Genomic DNA, 25,083 nt, shown 5'->3' on the forward strand with positions numbered 1-25,083 from the left:
TACACGCAGACAAACAGGTTTATTAGAGGGAGACGCCTCATGATTCAAAGAAACATTTCGGAGCATGCATGGACATGCACATCCATCATAGGAGCATAAGAGTATGATGGCCTGCACCGCGTAATGAATTAAACATACCAAAGTCTCACTAAAGGTATCCGGTGAATATTTGATCACTGTAAGGAGTGCATGTTTTCCCTTATAAGATATTAATATGCTAACTCTCTCATTCTGAGGAAGGGGGAGAAAATGTCCAGGGGACAGGGCATGCTGCTGAAGCTCCTTTTTGATGTATCGGTTGTCAGAATCCACCCCTGTCCTTTAATGACTCACAGAGAAACGTGTCTTCTGACTTAAAGAGCGAAATACGTGTTGCAATATAATGTAGACGCTGACGTACGGTGGTTAAATGACTTTGCTGCAGAATTGGCATTCTGTGGCATTCTGACTTCAAAGCTTGCAAGGTGCTTTATGTGCTGAGCAAGTTTCACAACCGTAGGGAGCACGAGGGCTGCTCAAAATGCACTGTCATTTGAGAAATGCATAGGTGGCAATCTGAAAATGAGTCCGCTCATTTCTAAAAGGAAAAGCTGATTCTTTTTTTTTTTTTTGAGGGGGCGGGGGGGAGATAAAGGGTTTTAATCTGACCAGAGAAATATGCACATTAGGCCCGAGGGGGCTCTCTCTGTTTTTTTTCCGGTGATAGATTATCACGTGAACTCTTCTTGCTTTCCAGCCAAATGCAGAGCAAAACTGGAGCAGCTTCAGTGGAGTGAAGCGCACACAGGCAGGCCACCTGGCTGGTGGTGTGACAGCAGGAGTAACACTATTTTCTCTCTCTCTCTCTCTCTCTCGCTCTCTCTCTCTCTTTCTCTCTCTCTCTCTCTCTCTCTCTCTCTTTGTGTCCTTGCTTCATACAGATCATCCCTGGGAGATTATCTAAGCCGCGGACAGGACAGCCCGTCCCGCTACTCTCCTCCGCTCTGCAGCGAGGACCTCCAGGACGACCACACCTACAGCACAGCCAAATCCCCCAGCAGGCTGTGCTCCTCCGAAGTCGGCACCCCTTCCTCCCCTCTGGACGACGACGACGACATCATCGCCGTGGAGATCCAGTCAGACGTCAAACCCGAGCCCCGGGAGATCCCGCTGGATTCTCACCTCGCCGCGGCCCCCGCTACCTACATTTCCCAGCAGCCCCTGCGCGGACAGAGACGCAGTATGGGGCCGGGCGCTGGGACTCTGGCGGGAAGCAGTTTGCCCTGGACCAAAAACCGAGCGCGGGGCATCAGCGACACGCTGCCGCTGAAGAAGCGGCGCGCGGCGGCGGTGGAGAAGCCGCCGGAGAGCGACGACGAGGAGATGAAGGAGGCGGCGGGGTCGCTGCTCCACCTGGCGGGGGTCAGAGCCTGCCTCAACAACATCACAAACCGCACCGCCAAGGGCCAGAAGGAGCAGAAAGAGGCCCTGAGAAACTAAGACACACACACATACATAGAACACGCACATAGTCACGCAAAAACACACACACACACACACACACACACACAGGCGGTATACAGCTCACAGTACACGCACACACACGTTCACACACACAGACACATATACAATACACAAATAGGTCAACAGGTAACGTTACTACAGCATTAGTCTCAATGGACACTTCTCATCTCCCTCTATCTATCTGCAGGGCATTAGGTGAATCCTACTTATTTGTGGCAATATCAAAAATCTATGTTTTCCTACATGTTCAGCAACACTAACATCAATGGGTATTTCTCATGTGTCTTTGTTGTTTCTGTTGTTTAAAAAGGGGATGAAAGCCATAAAAGGAAAGCACGTTTTTGTCACTAATTTGGACAAGTTGAGCACGACAGAGCCGAATCACATTGAGGAGCGTACAGTGCATAAACACAGACGATGGCTGTTTGTCGTACCTGTTTGTGAATCTATGTGAATCTGTAGCAATCTCGCAGCGATGCCCAGCAAAAGGCGGCAGAGCCGACGTAACGAGACGCGGAGCTCTCTCGGGCCGCTCGCTGACATCCCTCTCTCCTACATCCACGAGCACAAATGTGAGACTGTGCCAAAGATAAAGCGACCAGGTTGCTTCATGTAGCCGACACGACAGCTGACAAAAAAAAAACAACCAACAAAACAAAAAAAACAAGAAGGCATAGTAGTAAAGAAGAGCTAGGGAGAATGACCTAAAGCGTCGAAATAATTGTAAAACCCAATGTGATATATATTCATGCACTTAAGATTATTTAACACCACTTATAATAGAAGCATCATGGGTAAGGACATGGTTTATTTCAAGAGCACTCATAGTATTTAAGAATAGATATTTTAAAATAAAATAAAAAAAAAAAATGGTCATGTTTATCACCATAAAGATGGATAGTGTGCCGGGTCTGAGGCAATATCTCCTTCATTTTGTTGTTGTTGTTGCATAATGTAAACTTCCCCCAGTACTTCTGTCCATAGACGTACAGTAGACACCTGGTATAGATATCATAGCTGCCAGTAGCTACCACACCTTCCTATTCATTTGACGACGTCAAAGAACTATATACATGAACTGTGGGTTTTAAAGATTTCTGTTTGTGTCTGTTGAACCCTCACTCTACCCTCATAAAGATATAAGCAATTTGTCCCGTGCGGACAACTCTGTAAAAAGGTTAGAAAATATTTTATTTTTTTCCTTTTCTTAATTGAAGCAATTTGACCTGCAGGACTTTCTCAGTTATATTGCATGGGTGCTTGTAAATAAGATAAAAAGCAAATCTTTTTTATTCAAAGATCATGTAAGATAAACGATGTATTTAGCATGAAGCATGACTTATTTTCATATAAACATTGATCCTAGAGGAAAGAAAAAAAGTTTTGCCGCCAATTCTTATACACGTGGTTATATTGGATTCTTTTTTTTTTTTGGTTTTCTTTGAATCTTTTGGGTTCTTTTTTTTTTTTCTGAGCGGGCTTTCAAAGACACGTCTTCAGGGAGGAGCGTGGGAGATCACTCTACAACGAGAGGCCCGAAGGGTGCCACCTCCGGGCTTTCGGGTTCAGGCTACATGTAGGCCAGCTGAATCACCTCTTAGGGGTGGGCTTCCGTCGTCTTCTGCCTGTACAGTGATTTTTAGGTGTTCAATGTTAACCCCAGTGTTATTTCAGAACACGTGTGTAGAGTGTGTGTGTGTGTGCGTGAGTTTGTGTGTCCAGGAACACACACCCTTTAACATTGTGCCTGCCTGCCTGCCCTCAGTACCTCTGTTGTCATGTCTATGACATGTTTAGACAGAATGTTTTCTTGTCTTTATTTATAACAGTATTGTTTCTTCTATTTTTTTTTTTTTTTTTTTCCTGTGTGTAAATGTACACGTGTCCTTATTTTCCATCGACATTGTTCAGTGTAAATGTATGGATCAGACGGGCTGTCCTTAAAGAACCTCATATCTCCAAATAGGCTACTTAAGAGTTGGATTGAAAAGAAAGAGGAATGTAGGAGATGGCATAAATGACAAAAAAGAAAATGTTTTTTTTGATTTACATACAGTATTGTTAACCCTTTGATTAAAGGAATTACTTCCCGTTGTGGATGTCAAGCTTGCATACATATTTATCTCAAGTGCCCAATCTGGCATTTTTAAATATATTTTGCCACTCTACAAAGGTGTAGGTGTATGTCATGAAAACACTGACTTGATTGAAATCCACGAGGGCAGAAGTGATATGAGTTCTGCACTGCCATTACTCGGCATGCTTTTGGTGCAACAGGAATGCATAAAAGTATTAATCCCCCCCTCCCCCCCTCCACTTGCAGAGATGCAGTGCATATAAAAAGCAGCTTTGTAGGAGAAAACATAGGCTGGGTTTGGTTGTAGCAGCAGTCAGACAAGGTATTTTTTTTTTTTAAAGCTCAATAGGCGTTGAGTGATTGTCAGTGAGCCAAGCAGGCAAACAAATGCATGTCCCATCCGCTGGTACAGTCTTTTGCCACCTGTAGCATGCATTTTGTATGGTATCCATGCCGACGTATAAAAAAGGCTAAAAGGAGACACTGTCAGTGTTCTTGTTGTGTGCCATCCGTCTCTCGTCTGATATCTGTCTGAGTGCTCCCGCGGCCCAGGTCAAGCACTCTGCTGTATTCGCAGCAACAACCCACTGTTGTGGTGACTAATAACGTGTTCAGCTGGCAAGAGGCATGTGGAGGGGAGAATGTGTTGCTTTAGCAACCACCTTTTTTCCTCTGACTCACCCAATGACATGCAGGGAAGATGAACTCCTGACCTACGAGTCCTGGAAAAACAGAGCAACACATATAATATATACCTTGGACATTTTAAAGCAAAGAAGGAAACTTCACTGCCTGAAAAAGCCCCCTAAAACAAGTGTTTGTTTCAAACCTGCCAAACATACAATTAAACGCTCTTTAAAAAAATAAAAAAAAAAAAAAAAAAAAAAATACAGTTGCCATTTTTTTTATGTTGATGTTTTTATGCTCATTTTCTGTTTTTGTTTTCTCTCTGACAAAATGATCTACAATACTGCCATTATTTTTTTTTTGGTGACTGTCTGAGCTGAATATTTGGAAAGCCATAGGTTAGAGATGTCAAAATGCAAAACTGTTATTGATCTGTGAGATGTGATGCAGAGTGCACCCCGGGTATCGTTTTTTTTTTTTTCAGTAAATGTTCAATTCTCTCCTTATTGTGCAATCATATTGCCAAAGAATGATTTCAAGACCTAGTTCATCACTACATGTAAATATCAACGTTGTCCAATACCGTGGCAAAAAAATATATAAATGTTGTTTTATTTTGTTTTCCATTTTCTGAAAAACTGCAATGATGTTTATGTGATGTATTGTCTTCCAGTTGGTTGCAATAATAAAAAATACAAGTTGCAGAAGATTAGTTTGGCTGTTTCCTTTTGACGGACTTGGATCAAACACGGAAACCATAATACAGTAGAGAATAATACACATGTCGACTACTATGGCACACTTAATCACGGCATCACTGGTAGGCAGTTTATTCAAGCTAACAAAAGCAGCAATTTAACCATTTTTCCTCTCGAAATTCAGAGTTAAATATAGTAAAGACTTACACGAAAGCATATCACCCTTTCTGTTCCCCCTCCTCCTTTTTCACCCCTTCAACATCCAACACACACTAACCCCCATGTACTGGTAGAGTGCTAGCTTTGTGAGACTGGAGACTCTTTAATTTGCTCTCAAGACTGACCCCAATCATTAACCTCACATATTCCCATCAACAAGGGTCTTATCATAACCATGCCTCTTCCGCCAGTTAATTATTCATTTACCTCCTCTAATCATTCAAGTTCAATACTTCTGATTAAAGCCAAGCTCAGCTTCCCCCCCTTAGGGAAAGAAGTAAAAGAGTTAAGTGTACCAAAGAGTTCCTCGATGCCTTATCATTTTGAGCGGTGCCATTTTGGAGCTGTGTGGCAGTGGAAGCCCATTCATAATTGAAGCCGAGACAGGCTTAATCTGGAGCCAGTGCCTCCCTGTGCAGTGTGCTCCCACCACCAACACAACTGGAGCTAGCAGCTCCTCTGTTGCTATGCAACTACAGCAAAGAAAGAGGGGGGGTGGTGTGGGGGGGGTGCATTCTCTAGATCTTTAGAGGGCATCATACTACTCCGTTACCGCGCAGTGTAGTGAGACTCAAAAGGTAGGGATGACATGCCTCAGAAAACACAGCTTTATGTTTTGGTCACATCTCATAGTTTGAGAAACACCTCCTGGACACAAGTCTCCACTCGTCTTTTTCACAACAACATTTTTTTTTTTTGTTCAAAGAAAAAGTGTTACAAGTGAATTCAAAAGCATATTCTCATCAGTGTGAGGTAGACCTTGAATTTCACCTCTGTGAAATGAATTTAAAGAAGTCAGTTATGACATTACTACGTCTTGGAGGAGGAACACCGAAGTGTGTGTTCCCCGGTCTACATCATCCATTTCCACAGAATGACCAGTGAGGCAAGTTTCCATGGAGACAGAAGTGGAGGTAACATTCTCTTGTCAGCTCTCATTTAATGCAAAGCTTTAGCCTATTGTTTTTGGAAATGTTCCCCTGGTAGTCACTCAGGAGAGGTGTAATTTTAATAAAACAAAAGCTATGGACGTGGCTTATCCAAAATAATTCACTTACATACCCCCTTTATTGAATTATGTGTAAAATAGTTGCATGCTATACAAAGTGAATGGATCATGTGTGTGTGTGTGTGTGTGTGTGTGTGTGTGTGTGTGTGTGTGTGTGTGTGTGTGTATGTGTGCGTGTGCGTGCGTGCGTGCCTGTGTGCGTGTATGTGTGTGTATGAATTAGAAAACTAGAGCTTGTTTTCTGGAGTTCTGCTATGTGGTGTGATCACACTCTTGTGGCAGCAAGATGTTACTACATGAAAAATGTTCTTGAACCATAAGGCATGAAATAGTCCCACATAGAAGCACTGTTACATTACAGAAATGTAATTTCAATAGTAATACACTTAAAGTGCTCATATTATGCTCATTTTCAGGTTCATAATTGTATTTAGAGGTGGTACCAGAATAGGTTTACATGGTTTAATTTTCAGAAAACACCATATATTTGTTATACTGTACATTGCTGCAGCTCCTCTTTTCACCCTGTGTGTTGAGCTCTCTGTTTTAGCTACAGAGTGAGACATCTCACTTCTGTTCCATCTTTGTTGGGAGTCACACATGCGCAGTAAGTACTGCTAGCTTGTCATTTGCAGAGTATGAGGGCGTACCATGCTAGCAGCTAGGCGAGCATTATAACGTGTGTTACAAAGTGACGCACGTTCGTCACTGAAGTAAATGCTGGACTACAATAGAGCTGTTTGGAGCAGTTTGTGAACAGTGTTTTCTGTTGGAGATGGTAAGTCCCTTTGGGGTGGACTTTGGGCTTTTTCACTTTGTAAACCTATAACATGCACAAAAAGATATAGAACACAATAAAGGAAAGGGAAAAAGACAAAAAGCATAATATGAGCACTTTAATAAAATAAAATGAATCCTTAAAAACGGGAGATATTTTATAAACTAAAGAGGTCTAGTAGGACTTTTAACTATAGCTGTTACATAAATGTAGTAAATTACACACAAAAGTACAATGTTCCAATGTAGTCAAGTAGCCTAGTATGTAAGTATAGGTACAAGTTTAATCATTGACATTATGTACAGGACAAAAATAAGTTGGGGATTACTGTGGTGCTAAAAGAAAAAGGATGAAATTTATATTAGAAGGGTAAACAAAGGTATAAATTAACAAGAATGTGGACATGACATATTTTCACTTGGTAACAGACCATGACTCTTTTCTGTGAATCCTGACCACTTCAAGACAAATGGCACAAAAAAACCCCATTATACACATTTGAGTGTAAAGCGATTCAGATTAAAGTCTTAATGTAGACCAACTATAAAGATTGGGGTTTGAGAATGTTTCCCACTTTCTGCACTTTGTCATCAGATAATGCAGGAATTTGCAATTGACTTGTATCACCACACAACAAAGCACTGAAATCCAGGTTTTCCTTTTGGGTTTCCTTTGTTATACAAATGTATTATTTCCTACTCCATGTAAATATTATATTATCTACAATGATCTAACAGTGTGTGTGTGTGGAAAGTATGGCTCCTGATGATTTATTCTTTAAATGGGTCATAATATTTACAGTTGGCCCAATTCAGCATGATCACTGAGCATTATAAAGTTAATGCGATCTGTGCACATTTATTATACGCTTACAACATATCAACTACATTTCCCAGCAGCAGGTGTATTGATTGGTCATCATTTTCCACACGAAATCTCGCGCGATGTGCGGCTTGACCCTGCCCTATGTCTCGCGCACTCGCAGCTCCATCGCTCAGTATATAAAGCAGGACAACGACGGAAGGAGGACGGCTGGGGAGTCGCAGCCCGGGATTGTAAATAAGACCGCTAAAACTGTGTTTTATTTACAAAAGTGATGCCGGCTGTTTTAAAATATCTTTCCCAGTTGTTTTAAGTCGTTTTTCGTAATTTTTGGCTCTATTTCTCGCTTATTTCCGTGTGGTTTTTACACTACGCGTATAATGGCGAGCTCGGCTAACTCGAACCCAGTGGTAAGGATCAATCTCTAAGGATTGTCAGCGGGGAAAAATGGGGGTAAAGATAATGGAAAGCTTTTCGACGAGCTGGTTTTTATTTATTTCAGTAAAATGAATCTGCTTTAACAAACAAGTCACTGTTCTATCAAATAAAATGAAGACTTAAGTTCAGTCAATCGGCCATTTTAATCATTTTTCGAAACTAGATTGTTCTCTCAGATAAAGCCATCTGGTAGGAGCAATGGCTAACGTAAGAGGAGCTGTAACGTTACATAAAGTAAGTGAAAATGGTGTAACGTTAGAAGTTTTGGGTTGGTGATGAAAATGCAATTTGGAAGTTGCAAGTTATGGGCTTTTGTCAGGTTGAAGCTTTCATGAGTTAGCTAGTTGGGTCATGATAGTACGTTATCTTAAAGGCTTCTGAAATTAAATGTAACGTTATAGCTGAATTAATTTAAGATATGGATTTTCGGTATTTTATGTTTGTGCTGTTGCTATAGCTAGTTAAGGGTCAAAGCATTGCTTCTGTCGACGAGTCATAAAAAGACACATGGTAAATATAAGCTAAATTGTTTATTTTGCATAATTTGTAAGATGCAGATGTTCGCAAAGCACCTTCGCCACCGTCCACTGCGAATGAATTGAGCTTATTTAAAAAAAAATTAAAGTGTCCTTTTTCGAAAACCGTCACGCTCAATCTAATGCCTCATCATTGTCCACCATTCCACGACCAGCAGGCAGAATAGTCGTCCCAAACCACCACTTTTACCCATCTCATAACAATTTTGTCATGCTCCCCACCGACAAGGCCATACTACTAAGTCAAAGCTGAGTACTCATAAGAAATTACACCGAAAATATCCTTCACATAACGTTCAATGTACGGGGCTGTCGAGCGCACAGTTTGCCGCTCCGTAAAATGGCTTCCACGTATCCCCTCGCTCCGGTTCTGGCCCTCCTCCTTTCTGCTGCCTGGTTTTATACAGCCATATTGGCTCTCTAATATAGACTGCCCGGGATGGGAAGGTGCTATTCGACGCTACGTCACCGGCTCTACATATAAACACCAGACTGTGCTTTAAATAGTGGAGAAGCAGACAGGCCGAGGGGGAGGGAAGGAGAGACCGAGGTCCGTGGTGCGGACATTGGGGAAAATGCAGTGCAGTGAGCGCAGTGCGGTGGCCTATGTGTCTGTTGCTTTTTGGTTTCCATTGTACCGCTTTCTTCCACTATTAAAATATGGCCGTCGTAGGCATTTGAACGGTACGTTAGTTGTTCGTGTGCGCCATGTATGCCACGGTATACCGATGGACATACTGTAACGTTATACCTCGTTGGTCGTGACAGATGGACATAAATAGACCTCGTTCATATGGATTAGCATAACAAACACAGTGACGTGCATTCAATACATTATAGCTAAATCCCAGGGATTATTTCGCATGGACCAGTTTTAGAGTTGGGCTACACATTTACAACAGATACACCAAATATTACCATATTATACTTGCCTATTATAATTTGGCAAGGCAAAAGTGAATTTAAACCAACGTGGTCTATTAGACTTGTAATGTGTTGCAGCAGCTGTGACGCACTATTAGGAGCTGATGTCTTCCTATTAAACATATTTCTGAATACCAAACGCCAAATGTATACAAGTAAGCTCCAAGTAGCCTAGTAGTACTTTTATTATCATAGATATATATTTTTTGTTTGTTTTTTATTTTTTTAGCAAACAGTAATGACAATGTGTTCTCTTTCTTTTTCTGTACTTCCTTCCTCATAGCCTAAACTTTACAAGTCTGTGATTGAGGATGTGATCAACGAGGTGCGAGAGCTGTTCCTGGATGAGGGTGTGGATGAGCAAGTTCTTCTGGAGCTGAAAACGGTAACTGTCCCCAGCAGCATTGTTCCTGTGTAGGACCACTGTAGGGTGCGCTTCATTGATGGGTTTCTGTAAATTATAGTGTGGTCTGAGACCTACTTTATTTGTACTGTGTCCTGAGATAACGCGTGTTATGATTTGACACTATAAATTTAATTGAATAGTTCAGGGGTCTTCAACGTTTTTAGACCAAGAAGCCCTTAGCTGAAAGATAGATGGAGCAGGGGACCCCTTTTCTGCATATTGTATAACCTTTAGTTGCATATGCAATGTTGTGTAAATTAAATGTTTTTTGTTGTCATGAATAGGCCGATTCATCTTTGCTAATAATATATTAGATTCATGTTAATGCATATTTTCAGACATCATTCTCAGACTTACTTTTTGGAATAAAAATAAACTTTCAAACAATAATTTGGAGACCCCCCTGCAGTAACTCTGAGGACCCACTAGGTGTTGCAACCCCCTGTTGAAGATCTCTGCACTAGTTTATTGTAGTGTAGGAACTAGCCGATCTCAAGCTTTTATTACAGTAATGAGAATTTGAGAATGCCCTGTACAGATTTAGTGTCTTGAATGAAAGTGGTGCATCACAAAATATTATTAAAACTCTGAGACAACGTCTTTCTTCTGCCTGATGCTTCAGCTATGGGAAAACAAACTGTTGCAGTCCAAGGCAGTGGAGGGCTTCCATACGGAGGAGCAGGCAGCCCTGCAGGCCGCTCAGCAGCAACACCAGCAGCAGCAGCAGGTTCAGCAGCAGGTTCAGCAGCAGGTTCAGCAGGTCCAACAAGTCCAGCAGGTGACCCAGCCAGCACAGGCCCAGCAAGTCATCCTGCCCCCTCAGCAGCAGCAAGGTTGGTCAGCGCTCTCACTACCACACTACACACGCTGGTAAAGAACGAGCTGTAAATGCAACAGTAACATTATTTAACATCTGTGAATGCCGTTTCTACACACCACAAAAATGTCCATTTGGACCAGTCATATACAGCCTTCCTATAGAAAATAAGGGGGTTTGAAAACAATTTCTCAATTAGAAGGCTTTCTTGACAGAAGCCGATACTCAAAGTGAAATTATTATTCACAACTACCAAATGATTTAACCTTAGACTTTAAGAGCCAGTAGTAGATTAAATGACTTGACGAATTTGTTCAGATTTTTTTTTCTTTTTAATAATTTTCTTTTCTGGATATTATTATTAGTTTTGGTGCATATTATGCTATGACTTAAACATGTCTCCCCACAGCGCCCCAGCAGCAAGTCATTGTTCAGGATTCCAAGATTCTACAGCACATGAGTGCAACGGGGATGGTAAGTAGATCATGAACATATAAAATAAACACACAGTTATAGTTTGGGGTTTTGTGCTCCTAAAATACAACAGTAGATGTAATGCAACAATTGCTCCACTGTAAACAGATTTACAGTGACTCCCTTATACTGAAGCCCTCTGTAAGTAATATATATTTAATGAGAGAAAGGAAATATTTTTTTTTCCATACATATATTTCCTAGCCAGCCAAAAAGAAGAAGAAAGGATCTTAATGCATCTCTGCAGGCTTTTTTTTGGGTATACTAGCAGTAGACAAACGAAGGGGCACGAGGATATGGAAAGCAGGAGAGGAGAGTTGTGTAGTAGCCTGGATTATATTGGATATAAAGCTGGGGATAATACATCCTCTTACATGCTCCTGTTTTCTCTCACACACACTGACAAACGCACTTTCCCCTTCATCAGTTTTAATTTTGCACAATGGCGTGTCATCACACTTCTGTTCAGCAAGCCATCTGTTGATGTCAAGGCTTGCATCTGTGCTGTATGACTAAACTCTTTATTGCCTCAATTCTCAAACACTTTGTTCAAGCTTCACTTGCAAATTTCTATCATTTCGCCATCAAACTTGGCAGGAATAAGGTCAAATGAATGAGTGCAAATATGTAAAGGCCGCTTTTATCACAACAGCCAAGGGAATAGAAATATTAGCACCTTAATTGGGAATAGGTTGTGCTGTATTTCATAAAAAATTAAATCTCTCTAGAGAAATGTACTTAACACTTAATTAATAAATACCTGTGTGTACCTGGTGTGTATTACAAAAAAAACAAAAACAAACTTAAGACCATTTACACCTTGACAACCTTAAAGCTTCCATAATGTAAAAGTGAGATTTCAATGTCTTTATTGATTATAAAGCAGGTTCAGGAGCTATGTAAATACTGTGAAAGTAGCAAAATGCTCAATCCACAGAGAAATGCACACAGCCCGTATTCAGAAGCTGTGCCTTTAAACGAGCCGTCGGGACTTCCGTACGGTTGTGATGTCACAACTATACTATATATGGGTTGAAAGTACTGCTACAGTGCCGTTAACACTCATTCCCCGGCTGCAATGACGTTGAGAGCAGAAATGTAGAAGAACATGTTCTCATACGAACACAAAATAGTATCCACCTGAAAATGAGCATGATATGGGACCTTTTTAAAACTTAAGCATTCTTGTTTTCCACATTCTCAAACCCTAAAACCCTGCTTTTAGGGTACGTTCAGATATAACTTTTGCCTGTGGGCTTGCTGTTTGTGTGTGTGCAAGTGAGCGTGTACCTGACTGCCCTGTTTCATTCACTCATGTGTGTTCTCCTTTTCTCCTCTAGAGTGCAGCAGCTACCGCAGCAACCCTTGCGTTGCCCACAGGGGTCACCCCATACCAACAGCTCATCACCAGCCAAGGTGAACCACTCACACGTTCACCAAATGAAGTGAATTCATAGATGCATGTGCTCTCACAGCACTCATGTCTCGTCTGTTTTGCGCTCTCTCAGGTCAGATCCTGCAGGTGGTCCGTGCTCCCAATGGGGCTCAGTACATCATCCAGCAGCCCCAGCAGCAGATCCTCCTGCAGCAGCAGATGCAGCCTGGCGGCGTGCAGGCGCCGGTCATACAGCAGGTATGCCCCATTAGACAGGTAGGAACACCTCATTTTGGTAAACCAAGGCAAGACTGTTTGAAAATTAAGTACAACAGTGGCTGGAAGTGCAGCATGGCTGCATGTATCTTGTTTATCTGTGGTCTTTTAAAAAACAATCAACAACTTATAGTGTATAATAATTGACATCCTGTGTCTAATCAGTCCATGTCAAGTACAATATTAGCTGTTTGGCTACATAGCTGTGGGTCCTCCGGAGCTGAAGCAGTGGAAGGACCAACTTGTGAAAATAAAAACTTGAAACAAGGGCAAAGAAATGCCATAAAAATATACATTATGGAAAATCAAATCTACTCAAAGTCACCCTTTTCCCCTGAGACAGGGATCTTCAACACGTGGTCCGGGGCCCATGAATTTTTTAAAGTTCTTTTCCAAAATTTAAAAATCTTAACATGAATTCAGCATATTATTAGAAAATAAAAATCCCCATTGCCTACTGGCCTATAGGTAAGGTAGTCACTAAAGCCATCCACACATACAGTTAATCCTAAGGATTCTCTGTGCCACATGTATGTTTAACATTAAAACATGATTTGTAAAACCATGTAAACAAGTATTTAGGTATATTTCAAATTAGGATATTTTAATAGCTTAGTATTCTATGCACTAAAAACGTATGTATCAAGGTTTTTGGCCCCCCTACAAGGCCAAATAAGAAATACTATCCATGACCTCAGTGTAGGAAATCTGAGAAATGTTTGGGAGCAACTTTTGTCTAAAAAGTCGAGACATTTACAAAATGTTGGGGGCAGTGCATTTATATGCAATAGGGTATAGAGTGTATGTTAGAGATGAAAATTGAATGAAAATAAAATGATGGCTTTATGTAGGATAAGGATATTGGCCTAAATCGGTATACATTTATATAATCTTAATACTTTTTTAGGGGCATTCTGAGATTTCTTCTGGCATCTTTGCCCCCCCCCCCCCCCCCCCCCTTAAGTTTACAATTACAATAAGTCAAATGAAATTGAAATAGAATAACTTATGGCATTTTAAGATGTAATTCCCACATAAGTGTGCAAAGACAATACAGTAATATTTATCCTTGAGCTTTTGCAAAGTGTGAGTTTTTCCTGTTTACTGTGTCCAGGTCCTGGCTCCTCTGCAGGGAGGCCTGCCCCAGCAAACAGGAGTCATCATCCAGCCGCAGCAGATTGTCTTAGCTTCAGGAAACAAAGTCCAAGGCAATACACAGGTCGGCACTTCTTCAATTCTTTTAATACCGATTTTAATTGGTCTTTTCTGGAAGTTTGCTATGCACTTTTAGTCTGAAACATACTTCTGTTTTCCCACCTGTCATTGCCTTTTTTTTGTCACATTATTGACATCTGTATCTATTTGGTACTGAAGTACGTTAGTTGTTAATATTATCCTTAGCATGTACAATGTTGCGCAGGAAGCCTGATCTAGAATTGTGTTGTTTTTCTCCATAGTATGTATCCTCTAATTAGCTAATGAAACTAATGACCAATGACAATCACCGTTTTTTTTTTTGTTTTTTCTCTCTCTATCTTCTGGTGGCCCTTCCCCATTAGGTGATGCAGGCAGCAGCTCTGACGCAGCAGCCCGGTCAGGCAGCAACAGCTCAGGTCCAGCAGGCCCAGGGTGCAGCCGCAACACAGGGCCCACCACAGGGCCAGCAGCAGGCCCAGATGCTCCAGGTGGACGGTGCCGGAGACACCTCCTCGGAGGAGGACGAGGATGAGGAGGAGGAGTATGATGAAGATGAGGAGGAGGAGAAGGACAAGGATGGGGGAGAGGACGGGCAGGTGGAAGAGGTGGGCACCACATGAAACCAAACTGTAAATGTGAAGCAAAACAGAACAAATGTTTTTTTTTTTTTTTTTTTTTATTTAATGGCAGCTGCATTGCAGTGTTGGATGCTGTCAGGCTCAGCAGAAATAATTAGAATTGCTGTAAATGGATCAGTGTTTGAAAAAGTAAGCAAAATTATCTAATGTTCAGGAGAAATAAGTTGTGTTAAGGCTGATTTATGGTTCTGCGGAGGCTCCACGCAGAGCTTTTGCCGTAGCCTACGTAAGTGGCCTGAGATGTGAGGGTGGGTAGGTGGGTGCTAGAGCGAGTGAAGTGAGAGAGTGACGACGATTAGCTTCGGAGCGAGGACTCTAGAGAGGCATAGTGGGAGAAACAAAGTGTCTCCCCTGTTCTTTCTGACCACGGTCAGAAATCTGTAGCAGGAAAAGTTAACCCTCTCCTTGATTTCATGTTTATGGAGGAGGAGAACCAGGAAATGAGCAGGGGGAAATGCAACGCTACCAAGCCACGGCCGAGCAACGTGCGTCGCCACAACGTGTAGTTACATTTCTGGGTGGGTGCACGTAAGGCTACGGCGTGGGGTCGGTATCTCCACGTACCTACTGTACGTACGTACCCACCCACGGGGTCGATTTAACGCAGAAGCATAAATCAGCCTTTATACTGTATTGTCTTTCCCCCAGATAATACTAATACCAGATCATTTACTAGTGCGTTTCTCTCATAACGTATCCACAGTCAGCCACTCTGTGTTTTATTGTTGTAAAGACAAGTAATTCAGCTTCAAAGGCTTTTTCACCATACCCAGACGATTTAAATATCCAACTTTTTGGTTTTGTTTCCTCGCCAGGAGCCGCTGAACAGTGGTGACGACGTCAGTGATGAGGAGGACCAAGAGCTGTTTGATACAGAGAATGTAGTGGTGTGCCAGTATGACAAGGTAAGAAAGGATCTGCTTTTGTGAGAGAATATGGCACGACATTTTACTGAATTTTTCATTCAGTAATCAAAAAAAATATAAAATAAATAAAAATAAGGAGACAATACAAACAAAAGCCACAGCACAGCGGTTTTACTACACAGGACTTTAAACATTTTTAAACATGAATGTAATTTCAGCTTAGTAAAACAAATACTACAGATATTGTTATAATTTGAAGTTATGATATCTTTGCCTTCATCACACAGTTCCACTGTAAACGTGATAAATGACTCATAAACTTAACTCCTAAAACATTAGGCTGCCATAAAGTAAAACTGAGAGGCATTTTGCCATACTTTAATCATGTGAGAGCCTTTACTATTGGATATTGGCGCTGCATTTGGTAGATGCCCATTTGTGCCTTGAGTGCAGTGTTTGATCGGCAGTATCGTACAGGTCTAAGTGGTTAACAAAACGTTTTGATGCTAATTCAGTGCTTTTAAAGAAGCATTGGCTAACGCTGGTTAACATAAGTATGTGTCCGGCTGAGTCTTCTGTGTGCATGGGCTAAAGACATTAGAGACTGTGTCCACTGTAAAATGAAACGGTGTCCATCTGTCCTCGACGCCCACACCATTCATTTCCTCTTCTTGACTCCCCAGATTCACAGAAGTAAGAACAAATGGAAATTCCACCTGAAGGACGGGATCATGAATCTGAATGGGAGAGACTATGTCTTCTCCAAAGCCATTGGGGATGCCGAATGGTGAAGTAGAAAAAAAAAACAAAAAAAACAGACGAAGCAACAGGAGCAGGAACTCTGTAACTCCTTCTATCCAGTTAACAGACACTTTTAATATCCTTCCATATCCTGTGACTGGATTCATTTCAGGAAACTTCTTCTGAGTCTTTGAGAACTCCGAGGAACCCAAAGGACTGTGAGGTACCGTCAAAAGCTGGGTGTCGTCAAAAAAAACAAACACTCGATTGGCCTTGCGGGATGCGAAACCTACAAGGGTAAGGGAAAGCCTGTGAACAGAGCGTTCATCTTTTTTTGCTTCTTCCAGGCTTCTCCACGTTTGTTTTTCTTCCCCTGAGAGAATTCACGTGCATTGGAAAGTAAGCATTTCACATCGTACAGGTGTAGTGGACCAGGGTGATCTGGCCTGTCCTGCCACAGGAGGGTCAGCGGTCATTCGTTATAACCCCGTAGATGAGAAACCCCTTCATGATGCACATGACTGTAGTCGGTTGACTGGATTGACTCATGTCTACATTTAAGTCCAAACTTAGTGCCACCAGTCAGGATTGCTGCCTTTTAGAATGCCCAGAATCAACATTTGGCTTCTGATTTTTGTTCTTGGATCATAACTTGTCTCAATTCATGGTATTGAAAATGGTGCTCCGGAGTGTTTTTATGTAGTGGAACAGTTTAAACTTTTTTTTTTTTTTTCATAAATGTGTTTGAAGGTTCAAGACAAAGAAGGTACAATTACATTAATCCCTAAAATAACTAATAGTTGTTAAATGGCATTATTTTAATCTTCTAATGAGCGCTCAATCCAAAAACATTTAATTAATTTTCCTCATCTGCTTCTCTGGAGCTCCATTTCATCTTTATCCAAACTCTTAACAACAACAAAAAGGAAGAACAGATCCAACACTGAATTTATTTAAGAATTGTACAAAATGTCTGAAGGTTTCTCATGTTGGTGTATCTTCTTTGCTCTTATTTTAGTTCCATGCAGCCGTCTGAAAATTTGCACTGTCAGTTTTTCAATGTGTCGTGAAATTAGTCAGTCAAGTTAATCAATAGCCACAGCGTGTGTGTGTGTGTGTGTGTGTGTGTGTGTGTGTGTGTGTGTGTGTGTGTGTGTGTGTGTGTGTGTGTGTGTGTGTGTGTGTGTGTGTGTGTGTGTGTGTGTGTGACTGACTGTACAGTGACTGTCAGGCTAGTGGTGAGTGTGTTCACATGTGTATGTTGATTGATGTGTGTTGTCACCGCTTTTCTCTGGAAATCTATTCAGGTTTTTTTTTTTCTAGCACAACCCACAATCTCAAAATGTCTCTGTAGTAAATTAGTTTTTAATTAGTCATTTTTTGGTGGGGACAGGGCGATGTCCTATTTTAATTATCTTTTAATTTATTCCTGAAAGTTGATGACATGTTTTTTTTTTTTTTTTTTTTGAAAGGTTGGAAAGCCGCACCAAACTGTGCTCTTATAATCTAATAAGTGTTCCTTTTTTTTCTCTGTCGGTTGGACAAAGCTACATAAAGCTGGGATCCAAATAACTTCGTCCACCATATGTTCTCCTGTGCTTTCATTTTATTCATGACTTTTAAATGAGAATATTTTCTATCGAAGTGAGTTTCACTCTGGGGCCCGTGTGTTTCCCTGCAGTTTGTTTTTAGTGCCCCTGTTGCAGCAATTTGAAATAAAGTATGTGTTTTTTGACTGCTGTGTCGACTTGGTTGATGGTTGGCTCTATAGAATTTGATTTTAAAGAACCCTTATTATTACAGAGGAAGCACTGATAGGGTAACCAATGTAGAACCAAAAGGTGTAAATTAAGTAAAATAAGTTTTCTTACAGTACATTTTCCCATATATGATATCATGGTAATTTAATATTAGATTTTTTATTTTTTTTCCCCCAATGTACTAAAAATAATGGCATCCATTTTGATTTATGTACACTTAAACAAAGTGGCCATAAAAAGGCTGACACTGGTAGTGGCTCATTATTATCCTCAAATAACAAATGTGCCAAAAGAGAGATTTTCAACACATTTCAAGTAGAACACTGAAAAAGAAAAAACCCGGGCTTTCAGGACAGCATTCAGTAGCTCTCCATGATTAGTCACAACCAAAAAAACTAATCCGCTCACCGCTTAATTATTCTATGTTCTCCTTATCAATGGATGTTGCGTGTGCCTTTTGAACTTGATTTCAGTTTTCTGATATTAAATATGTGAGCTTATGACAAGGATGTCTATAAAAATGTATTCTCTGCTTTGACTGTTTTCTTGTGTATGTGCTAACTGATAAGATATGTGTTGTTCATATTCATTTAATTAAAAAAAAATTAAATCAAGTTTGTAACAAGTCATAAGGTCAATGTCAATTTTTAGCCCTAATTTAAAACGGTTGAATAAATTAGTGTCACTGTCAACCTCTTTATTCAAGTAGAATAGTCTTCAAGCACTTGCTATACTATCTTGTTTTGTCAGATTTACCCCCACAGCCCTATCTGATCAACTCCACCCCTTCATCAACATTACCCGCCATCTTCCTAATGTGCTTGTTATTTAACAGTGTTAATATAAAAGTAGATATTTTTTCTATAATTCTTTTCACAATGAACTGCCAATGTTAAAGTCCAGCCAAGTTTACATTTGTTTCTACCACTTGGAGCAGCAGGAGCTGGACATTTGAACCTGAGCTGTTAAAGCTATAGTGCGTAGTTTCTGTGGCTCCCATGATTTGATGAATTTTAGGTAATGACAACAAATCTGTCGGCCCACCGCCCCCACTCCTCCATGCAGTTGCTAGTAACCACGGAGGATTAAACAAACATGATGGACTCTTCAGAGGTAATTATCTTCACTCGAGTTTCTGCGGACTACATCATTTTCTAAATATAGCCATACTGAGAAATACAGAGAGACTTGAGCTGATAGTCTACAAATTAGCATTGTAGCAACTCATTTGGCAATGGCTTGAATGTAAAGGACGTTCATTAATATCAAAAAGTTACGCACTAAAGCTTTAAAGCAGCCATATTATGCTCATTTTCAGGTTCATAATTGTATTTTAAGGTCGTACCAGAATAGGTTTACATGGTTTAATTTTCAGAAAACACCATATTTTTGTTGTACTGCACCGCTCTCTCTCACTGCTGCAGATCCTCTTTTCAGCTGGTCTCTGTTTTAGCTACAGAGTGAGATCTCTTTTCTTCTTCTTCTGTACTATCTTTGATTGCACTTGCACATGCCAGTAGCTCAGATGTAGATCATGTCAGCTAGCTAGCTCCATAGACAGTAAAAGAAAGGCTGTTTCTACAACTTCGGTCAGTTACAAGGCAGGATTAGCTGGGAGACTTCTAAATGAGGGCGCACATGTAAGTAGTTCTTTTGTAGATTATGGTGAACTTGTGTGTGTTGTAGCAGTGCTTTGCTATTGAGAACGAGGTAGCATGCTAGCATTAGCGTTAGCATTCTAACGCTACGAGCTAATGTTGCGGTTAGCCTGCTGTTTCAGCTTGTGGCGTCACAAGCCGTGCCGATTTTGAACAGCTCACCCAGAGACTGAAGGCAGGACACATTCAGAAACTGTATCTCACTCTAAACAGCATGGGTGGATTTTTTTCAAAGTTTGTATGTGTGTGGAAGCACCAGAGACACAACATAACACCCCAAATCCCAGAAAAAGTGTTTTTTTCATAATATGGGCACTTTAACTAACCTAACAATTTATCTATTACCGTTAGCTAACTTTTGTAACAACTTATCCATTACCTTTAGTCAACTATTGTAACAATTTATCCATTATATTTAACTATTGTAACAATAGTTAACTATTTATAACGGATAGCTAACAATTGTAACAACTTATCCATTAATGTTAGCTAACTATTGCAACAACTTTTTCATTGTTAGCTAACTATTTTAACAATTTATCCATTAAATTTATCTAACTATTGTAATTTTTTTACAGTTAGCTAGCTATTTTAACAGCTTACCCAATACTTTAACTAATGTAACAATGTATCTATTACTATTACAATAGCTAACTATTGAAATAATCTATTACCTTTAGCTAACTATTGATCTAATAATAATTGATCTATTATGGTTAGCTAACTTTTGTAACAACTTGTCCTTTACCTTTAGCCAACTATTGTAACAATTTATCTTTTATGGTTAGATAACTATTTTAACAATTTCTCCATTACTTTTAGCAATTTCAGTTTGCTTTTAGCTTATATTTATCCATTAGCTAACTTTTCACTTCTCTGCTCACTTGCTAACTACATGCTGAAATGCAACACATAGTTTTCAAGTGTTATAGCTGACTCAATATGGGTATATATTATTTAATCAAATCTTAATTTCAAAATTTTCAAATTAGTTGAGTTACTCCACATATCCTGGCAACTGCAGCAGGGAGCGCTGGTTGGAAAATCGCTTCCTTACATCTGATGCTAAATGGATGTGTAAGTCCCAGTCTTCAATTCCACTTTCTAGCTGTATAATCCAGTGTCTGGATGGCTGTCAGGGTATACTCAGCATGGGCGTTCTCCCTGCCTTTCCTCTAATTCCTAACTAAACTGATACTATCCCTGTGTATTTCCTTGTGGGTAATTATGAGATAAAGGTGTGGTGCTGTCTGGGATTAAAGATGAATCAGAAACTACATGGCGATTTTTGCCCGTGATTGTGAATGGATTTGAGGCAAGCTGCCTATTCTACAATATATCACGCTTCACAAAGACTTATTCAGTCCTCCTGAACAGACCTAGTGGAGGAAGAATTGCTGCTTCTGATGAAGTGGGCCCTCTTGCTACTCCTGGGCACTCAGACGAAAGAGACTGTGCTGCTGGCAAATAAGGCATATAATGAGGCCCTGGAGATGTCTAGCTTAGACTCTATAGCTTTCTCTGCTTACCACCTAACTGATGATGACTGCCAATCAGCTGCATAGCAAAATAGAGTTTGTAGGCTTCAGTGGAATGTAGTAGCCAGGCCTGCTGGCTGTGGCATGTTGAGTTTACCATAGTCTGTGAAGCTCTTTTGGCCAAAGAGCCTATCTCCATTTCTAATGGAGATTCCTCCTTTCCTGGTTTTCCTCCATTGTTAAATTCCATGTAGCTACTTCAGTTCCAAGGTCCTGGTATTGTCACACTGTCATAACTTTATGGCACAGAAATAGAACCGAGCAATCTTTAAAGCCTCTGAACATCCACACAGGTGTTTTCAGTTATTCTGACTGATTAGACCTCTGCTCAGGTTAAACGGGGGCCAGAGCTTTGATGGGAATGTATTAGGTCACAAATCTTCATCTACCTAAAGGAATGATAAAGGTGTCATTTGACCTGCCCAACAGGTGCAATACACCTTTTTCACGGCAGACATGTTGACATGTCATAGTAGGAAAAGCACAGATGTATTCAAAACCATTAATGATGGCTGCATTCCACTTAGGAGAGGCCCTGGTACTGTGCATGTTGACTCATTTAAATAGCTTACTGGGACACTTGATGGAATTGAGCCATCGTTAAGGTTATCAACTTCAGCTGTGCTTTTCCTACTATGACAAGTCAAAATGTCTGCTGTGAAATAGGTCCATAAAGCTAAGAGGAGACTCATACCCCGTTTACACTTACATGGTTATTTTGAAAAACTTTGAAAGACATTTCCTTTCGTTTACACGCAAACGGAGAATTTGCCGAAAACGACAATTCTTTCTAAAAACTCCGGCCAGAGTGGAGATTTTGGAAAACTTCGTTTGCACGTTTGCAAATGTAAACTGAGACAAACGGAGGTTTAGGCAGCCGAGGAAGTGAGGAAGAGCAGAGAGAGGAAGTGATTCGTTGCTGTTGTTTTCGGGATTCTGATTGGCTAACGTGGGCTTGAGCTTCTGGTTACACTGCCACCTACAGGTTTGGCATGCTCTTGACGGCATATATATATATACACGGGTACGTGTAAACGAACACTTTTCTGAAAACTGACCTGTGCACGATGTTATTTTTGAAAACGGAGAGGTTGAAATGTCCGTTTATGAAAATAGCCGGCCACGTGTAAACGTAGCACCAGGAAGATGTCAGTCAATCAGTTTAAACACACCCACACACATGGGGAGAGGTCTAATCAGCCAGATTAACTCAAAACACCTGTGTGGGTTGTCAGGGCCTTTAATGTTGTTCGTAACACCCGTGCTTTTCTTACTATGACAAGTCAAAAATGACCTTTGTGAAGAAGTGGATTCGCTCACTGTCTTATGAGGTCAATTTTAATCTTTGTTCTTGGGAAGGATATCAATTAATTTTAAGTCAAAGGGTGCAAATAGTCCAAGTGAAGTTGTATTCACATCAAAGTCAAGTTTTTTGTGATTTTTGTCAATCCAGGTCCGAAGGTGGCAGTAGGCTCCAACTGAAGTGCTTGTTGGATGGTCTGAATCCTCTTCCCCCAACACCTTACATCGGCGAGCATGCCAACATCACGGAGCGATGGAGCAGGTGAGTTGAGGAAATAAGCAGGGTTTTCTGTAAAGCTTATTTTCTTGTTCTTTACACAATTACATTTGTCACTTTCTGTATGTACAAATAAGTACAACCATGAATGCGTTAGAGGAAAGATGAAAGTGTACGCAGTTATCCCCGTATTTGAACTAATACGGGGAACTAATCCCCGTATTGAAAATCGCATCTTGTCCGACTTTCGGGTGTGGTCCTTTGGAACAGCCAGGGGCGTAACCGTAATTTCAGAAGTGAGGGGGCAGATTGTTCAGGAGGATGAATTTTATTGAAAGATCATGTACCATTTGTCTCTCCAAATTGCGGATTCCAAGTAGCCTACATTTAATTTATGATTGATGGAAACGCTGACATTTCCATAAACCGTTCCATACTGTTTTTACTGCCGCATCTTGCCCAATGGGAGACCTGTTAACATTTAACTAGTGTAGGGGTGTCCAGGGGCAGGCCTCCCCCGAATAAATCTTTGGCCGTAATAGCCCAAATTATGTAGCCTCTGGCACATTCTAATTACAGTATTCCATCATATACACTGATCCCAATTATTGCATATTCAAATGAGGTTTCCTCCCTATATTCTTTTGTATATATGTTATTATATATTATTTTATCATTGCCTATATCTATAAGAGTCTATCAATCAACTGACGGAACCTGTGTAACGTGCACGTCGCTTACTTATGGTGCGTTCAAATCAACTCAGACGTGTTGTAAGTGTGGTGGACATAGGGCACAGTCATGTAAAGTGCAGGGGGCGTGTCCCCCGCGTACCCCATGTCCCCTAGGCCCTTGGGAACATCAATGAACACTTTTGACACGATCAGACGGCACGTCATACAAATTAGTTTCGTTCTGAGTAAAACCCAGATTTAAAGTCTTCAGATTCAAGACTTTAGTCTGACTCAAGTTAAAGCCATTTGCTTTGAGTCCACACCTCTGCTGATAAAAATGATGATGTGCGGAAAGCTGGATGGAACCAATCATCTTTGGCAGAAGAGAAAAGTTCCAATATTGTCTTTCAAAGTATGCTAATCCATTTCTTAAGGCCCCAGCTTCAGCATCTTTTGGTATTAGAATATCTTGAAAAAAATAAGTTGTAGCAAGAACAGTCCTTCGAAAGGATCAGTGCACAAGTAATTGAAAGACTTTATTGAAAAAAGGCCTTTAGCCAGGTGTTCCTTCTACACACATTTAATGAACATGAACAATATGGCGTTCGGATTTTAGTCATTTTGGTCACATGCCATACACTCCACCTGGGCAATGGAAATTAGTTTGTAATGACCTAGACATCTGCACTAAAAGATAAAACAGAGTGAGAATCTTATTGTCCTGCATGGATGTAGATTGTTCATGAATCAACTTCATGTCATGCTGAAATGTTTGGTGGCAGTAAAAACTTTAAAAACTCTTGTCCTAAACTTTTGTGGTTGATGAGTAGAACCACTCAGACAACACAGAGACCAATGTTTTCACTGACTTAGACTCTGTGGTTCACTCTAGTAGTCATTCAAGAGTTTTCTGTGAGAGAGAGAGAAACTTGACTCTACAAGAGGACCGTCCATGCCTACTGGCCCGTGGAATAACGTAAGGAAAGACGTCATAAATGCAGGGATTTTATGTTCCCAGGAATAATCGCTGGATGGATACTTGAAAACTCTGACCTCCTCCGAGCGACCGAGGCTATTCTAAATCTCTGTTCAGTCCTTCTCATGGTTCTTTTCCCACTGTCTTTGAGTTTAGCAACATAATCTGGTGTTTGCGAGGTGCATCGTCGGGTCCTGCCCTGCTTATTTGAAGAACGGCTCGGCGATGGGTTTATTTAAAATACTGGGAGAGGAATGGTCAGGCAGGCTTGAGAACCAGTAATGTGAAGAATGTCAAAATAAATCCAGTCCAAGTCGCGATCGGTTCATTTAATTTCTCTGATATATTCTCTGATATTATTATTATTATTTTTATTACTATAATAATCCTAATGGCTTTGAGAAAACACTTGACATTTTAATGAATCCTAAGTAGAGGTGTTTCAGAGGGCAGGTATGTCACCACTGTCTCTTCGTGTTCACCCATGCAATTGTGCAGTGATTTAGATTTTTATCAAACCTGACATGCGCACACTCG

General features: G+C 40.7%; 3 protein-coding genes across 8 annotated transcripts in view; all 3 read left to right on the forward strand.

Moving 5' to 3' along the window:
• Positions 1–4,435, forward strand: part of ches1 (checkpoint suppressor 1) — an 80,909-nt gene extending 76,474 nt beyond the window's left edge. For 2 of the 3 annotated variants that reach the window (XM_031288070.2, XM_031288069.2), the window contains one exon: positions 921–4,435. In XM_031288070.2, coding sequence (XP_031143930.1) covers positions 921–1,479 — 559 coding nt within the window. In that variant the 3' untranslated portion in view covers positions 1,480–4,435. The remainder of the gene's footprint in view (positions 1–920) is intronic. The other variant, XR_004895862.1, reaches the window with a different exon arrangement.
• Positions 4,436–7,900: 3,465 nt separating this feature from the next.
• gtf2a1 (general transcription factor IIA, 1) lies at positions 7,901–18,156 on the forward strand. Of its 4 annotated transcripts, none has more exons than XM_031288073.2 (10): positions 7,901–8,143; positions 9,915–10,016; positions 10,660–10,870; positions 11,264–11,328; positions 12,669–12,744; positions 12,837–12,979; positions 14,094–14,198; positions 14,539–14,781; positions 15,630–15,719; positions 16,364–18,156. In XM_031288073.2, the coding sequence occupies exons 1-10, from the start codon at positions 8,114–8,116 to the stop codon at positions 16,469–16,471; spliced, it is 1,173 nt and encodes a 390-aa protein (XP_031143933.1). In that variant the 5' UTR covers positions 7,901–8,113; the 3' UTR covers positions 16,472–18,156. The 4 variants fall into 4 exon arrangements, with proteins under 4 accessions (XP_031143933.1, XP_031143935.1, XP_035851345.1 ...); XM_031288075.2 differs by having other exon boundaries at positions 12,837–12,961; XM_035995452.1 differs by lacking the exon at positions 7,901–8,143 and adding an exon at positions 8,154–8,405.
• A 4,388-nt stretch (positions 18,157–22,544) lies between these two features.
• Positions 22,545–25,083, forward strand: part of LOC116041965 (centrosomal protein of 128 kDa) — a 91,962-nt gene continuing 89,423 nt past the window's right edge. Inside the window, exons 1-2 of the mRNA XM_035995294.1 lie at positions 22,545–22,708; positions 22,831–22,941. Of these exons, the coding sequence (XP_035851187.1) occupies positions 22,933–22,941 (9 nt within the window). The 5' untranslated portion in view covers positions 22,545–22,708; positions 22,831–22,932. The remainder of the gene's footprint in view (positions 22,709–22,830; positions 22,942–25,083) is intronic.

This window comes from Sander lucioperca, chromosome 19, assembly GCF_008315115.2.
Source record: "Sander lucioperca isolate FBNREF2018 chromosome 19, SLUC_FBN_1.2, whole genome shotgun sequence".
Taxonomy (NCBI): domain Eukaryota; kingdom Metazoa; phylum Chordata; class Actinopteri; order Perciformes; family Percidae; genus Sander; species Sander lucioperca.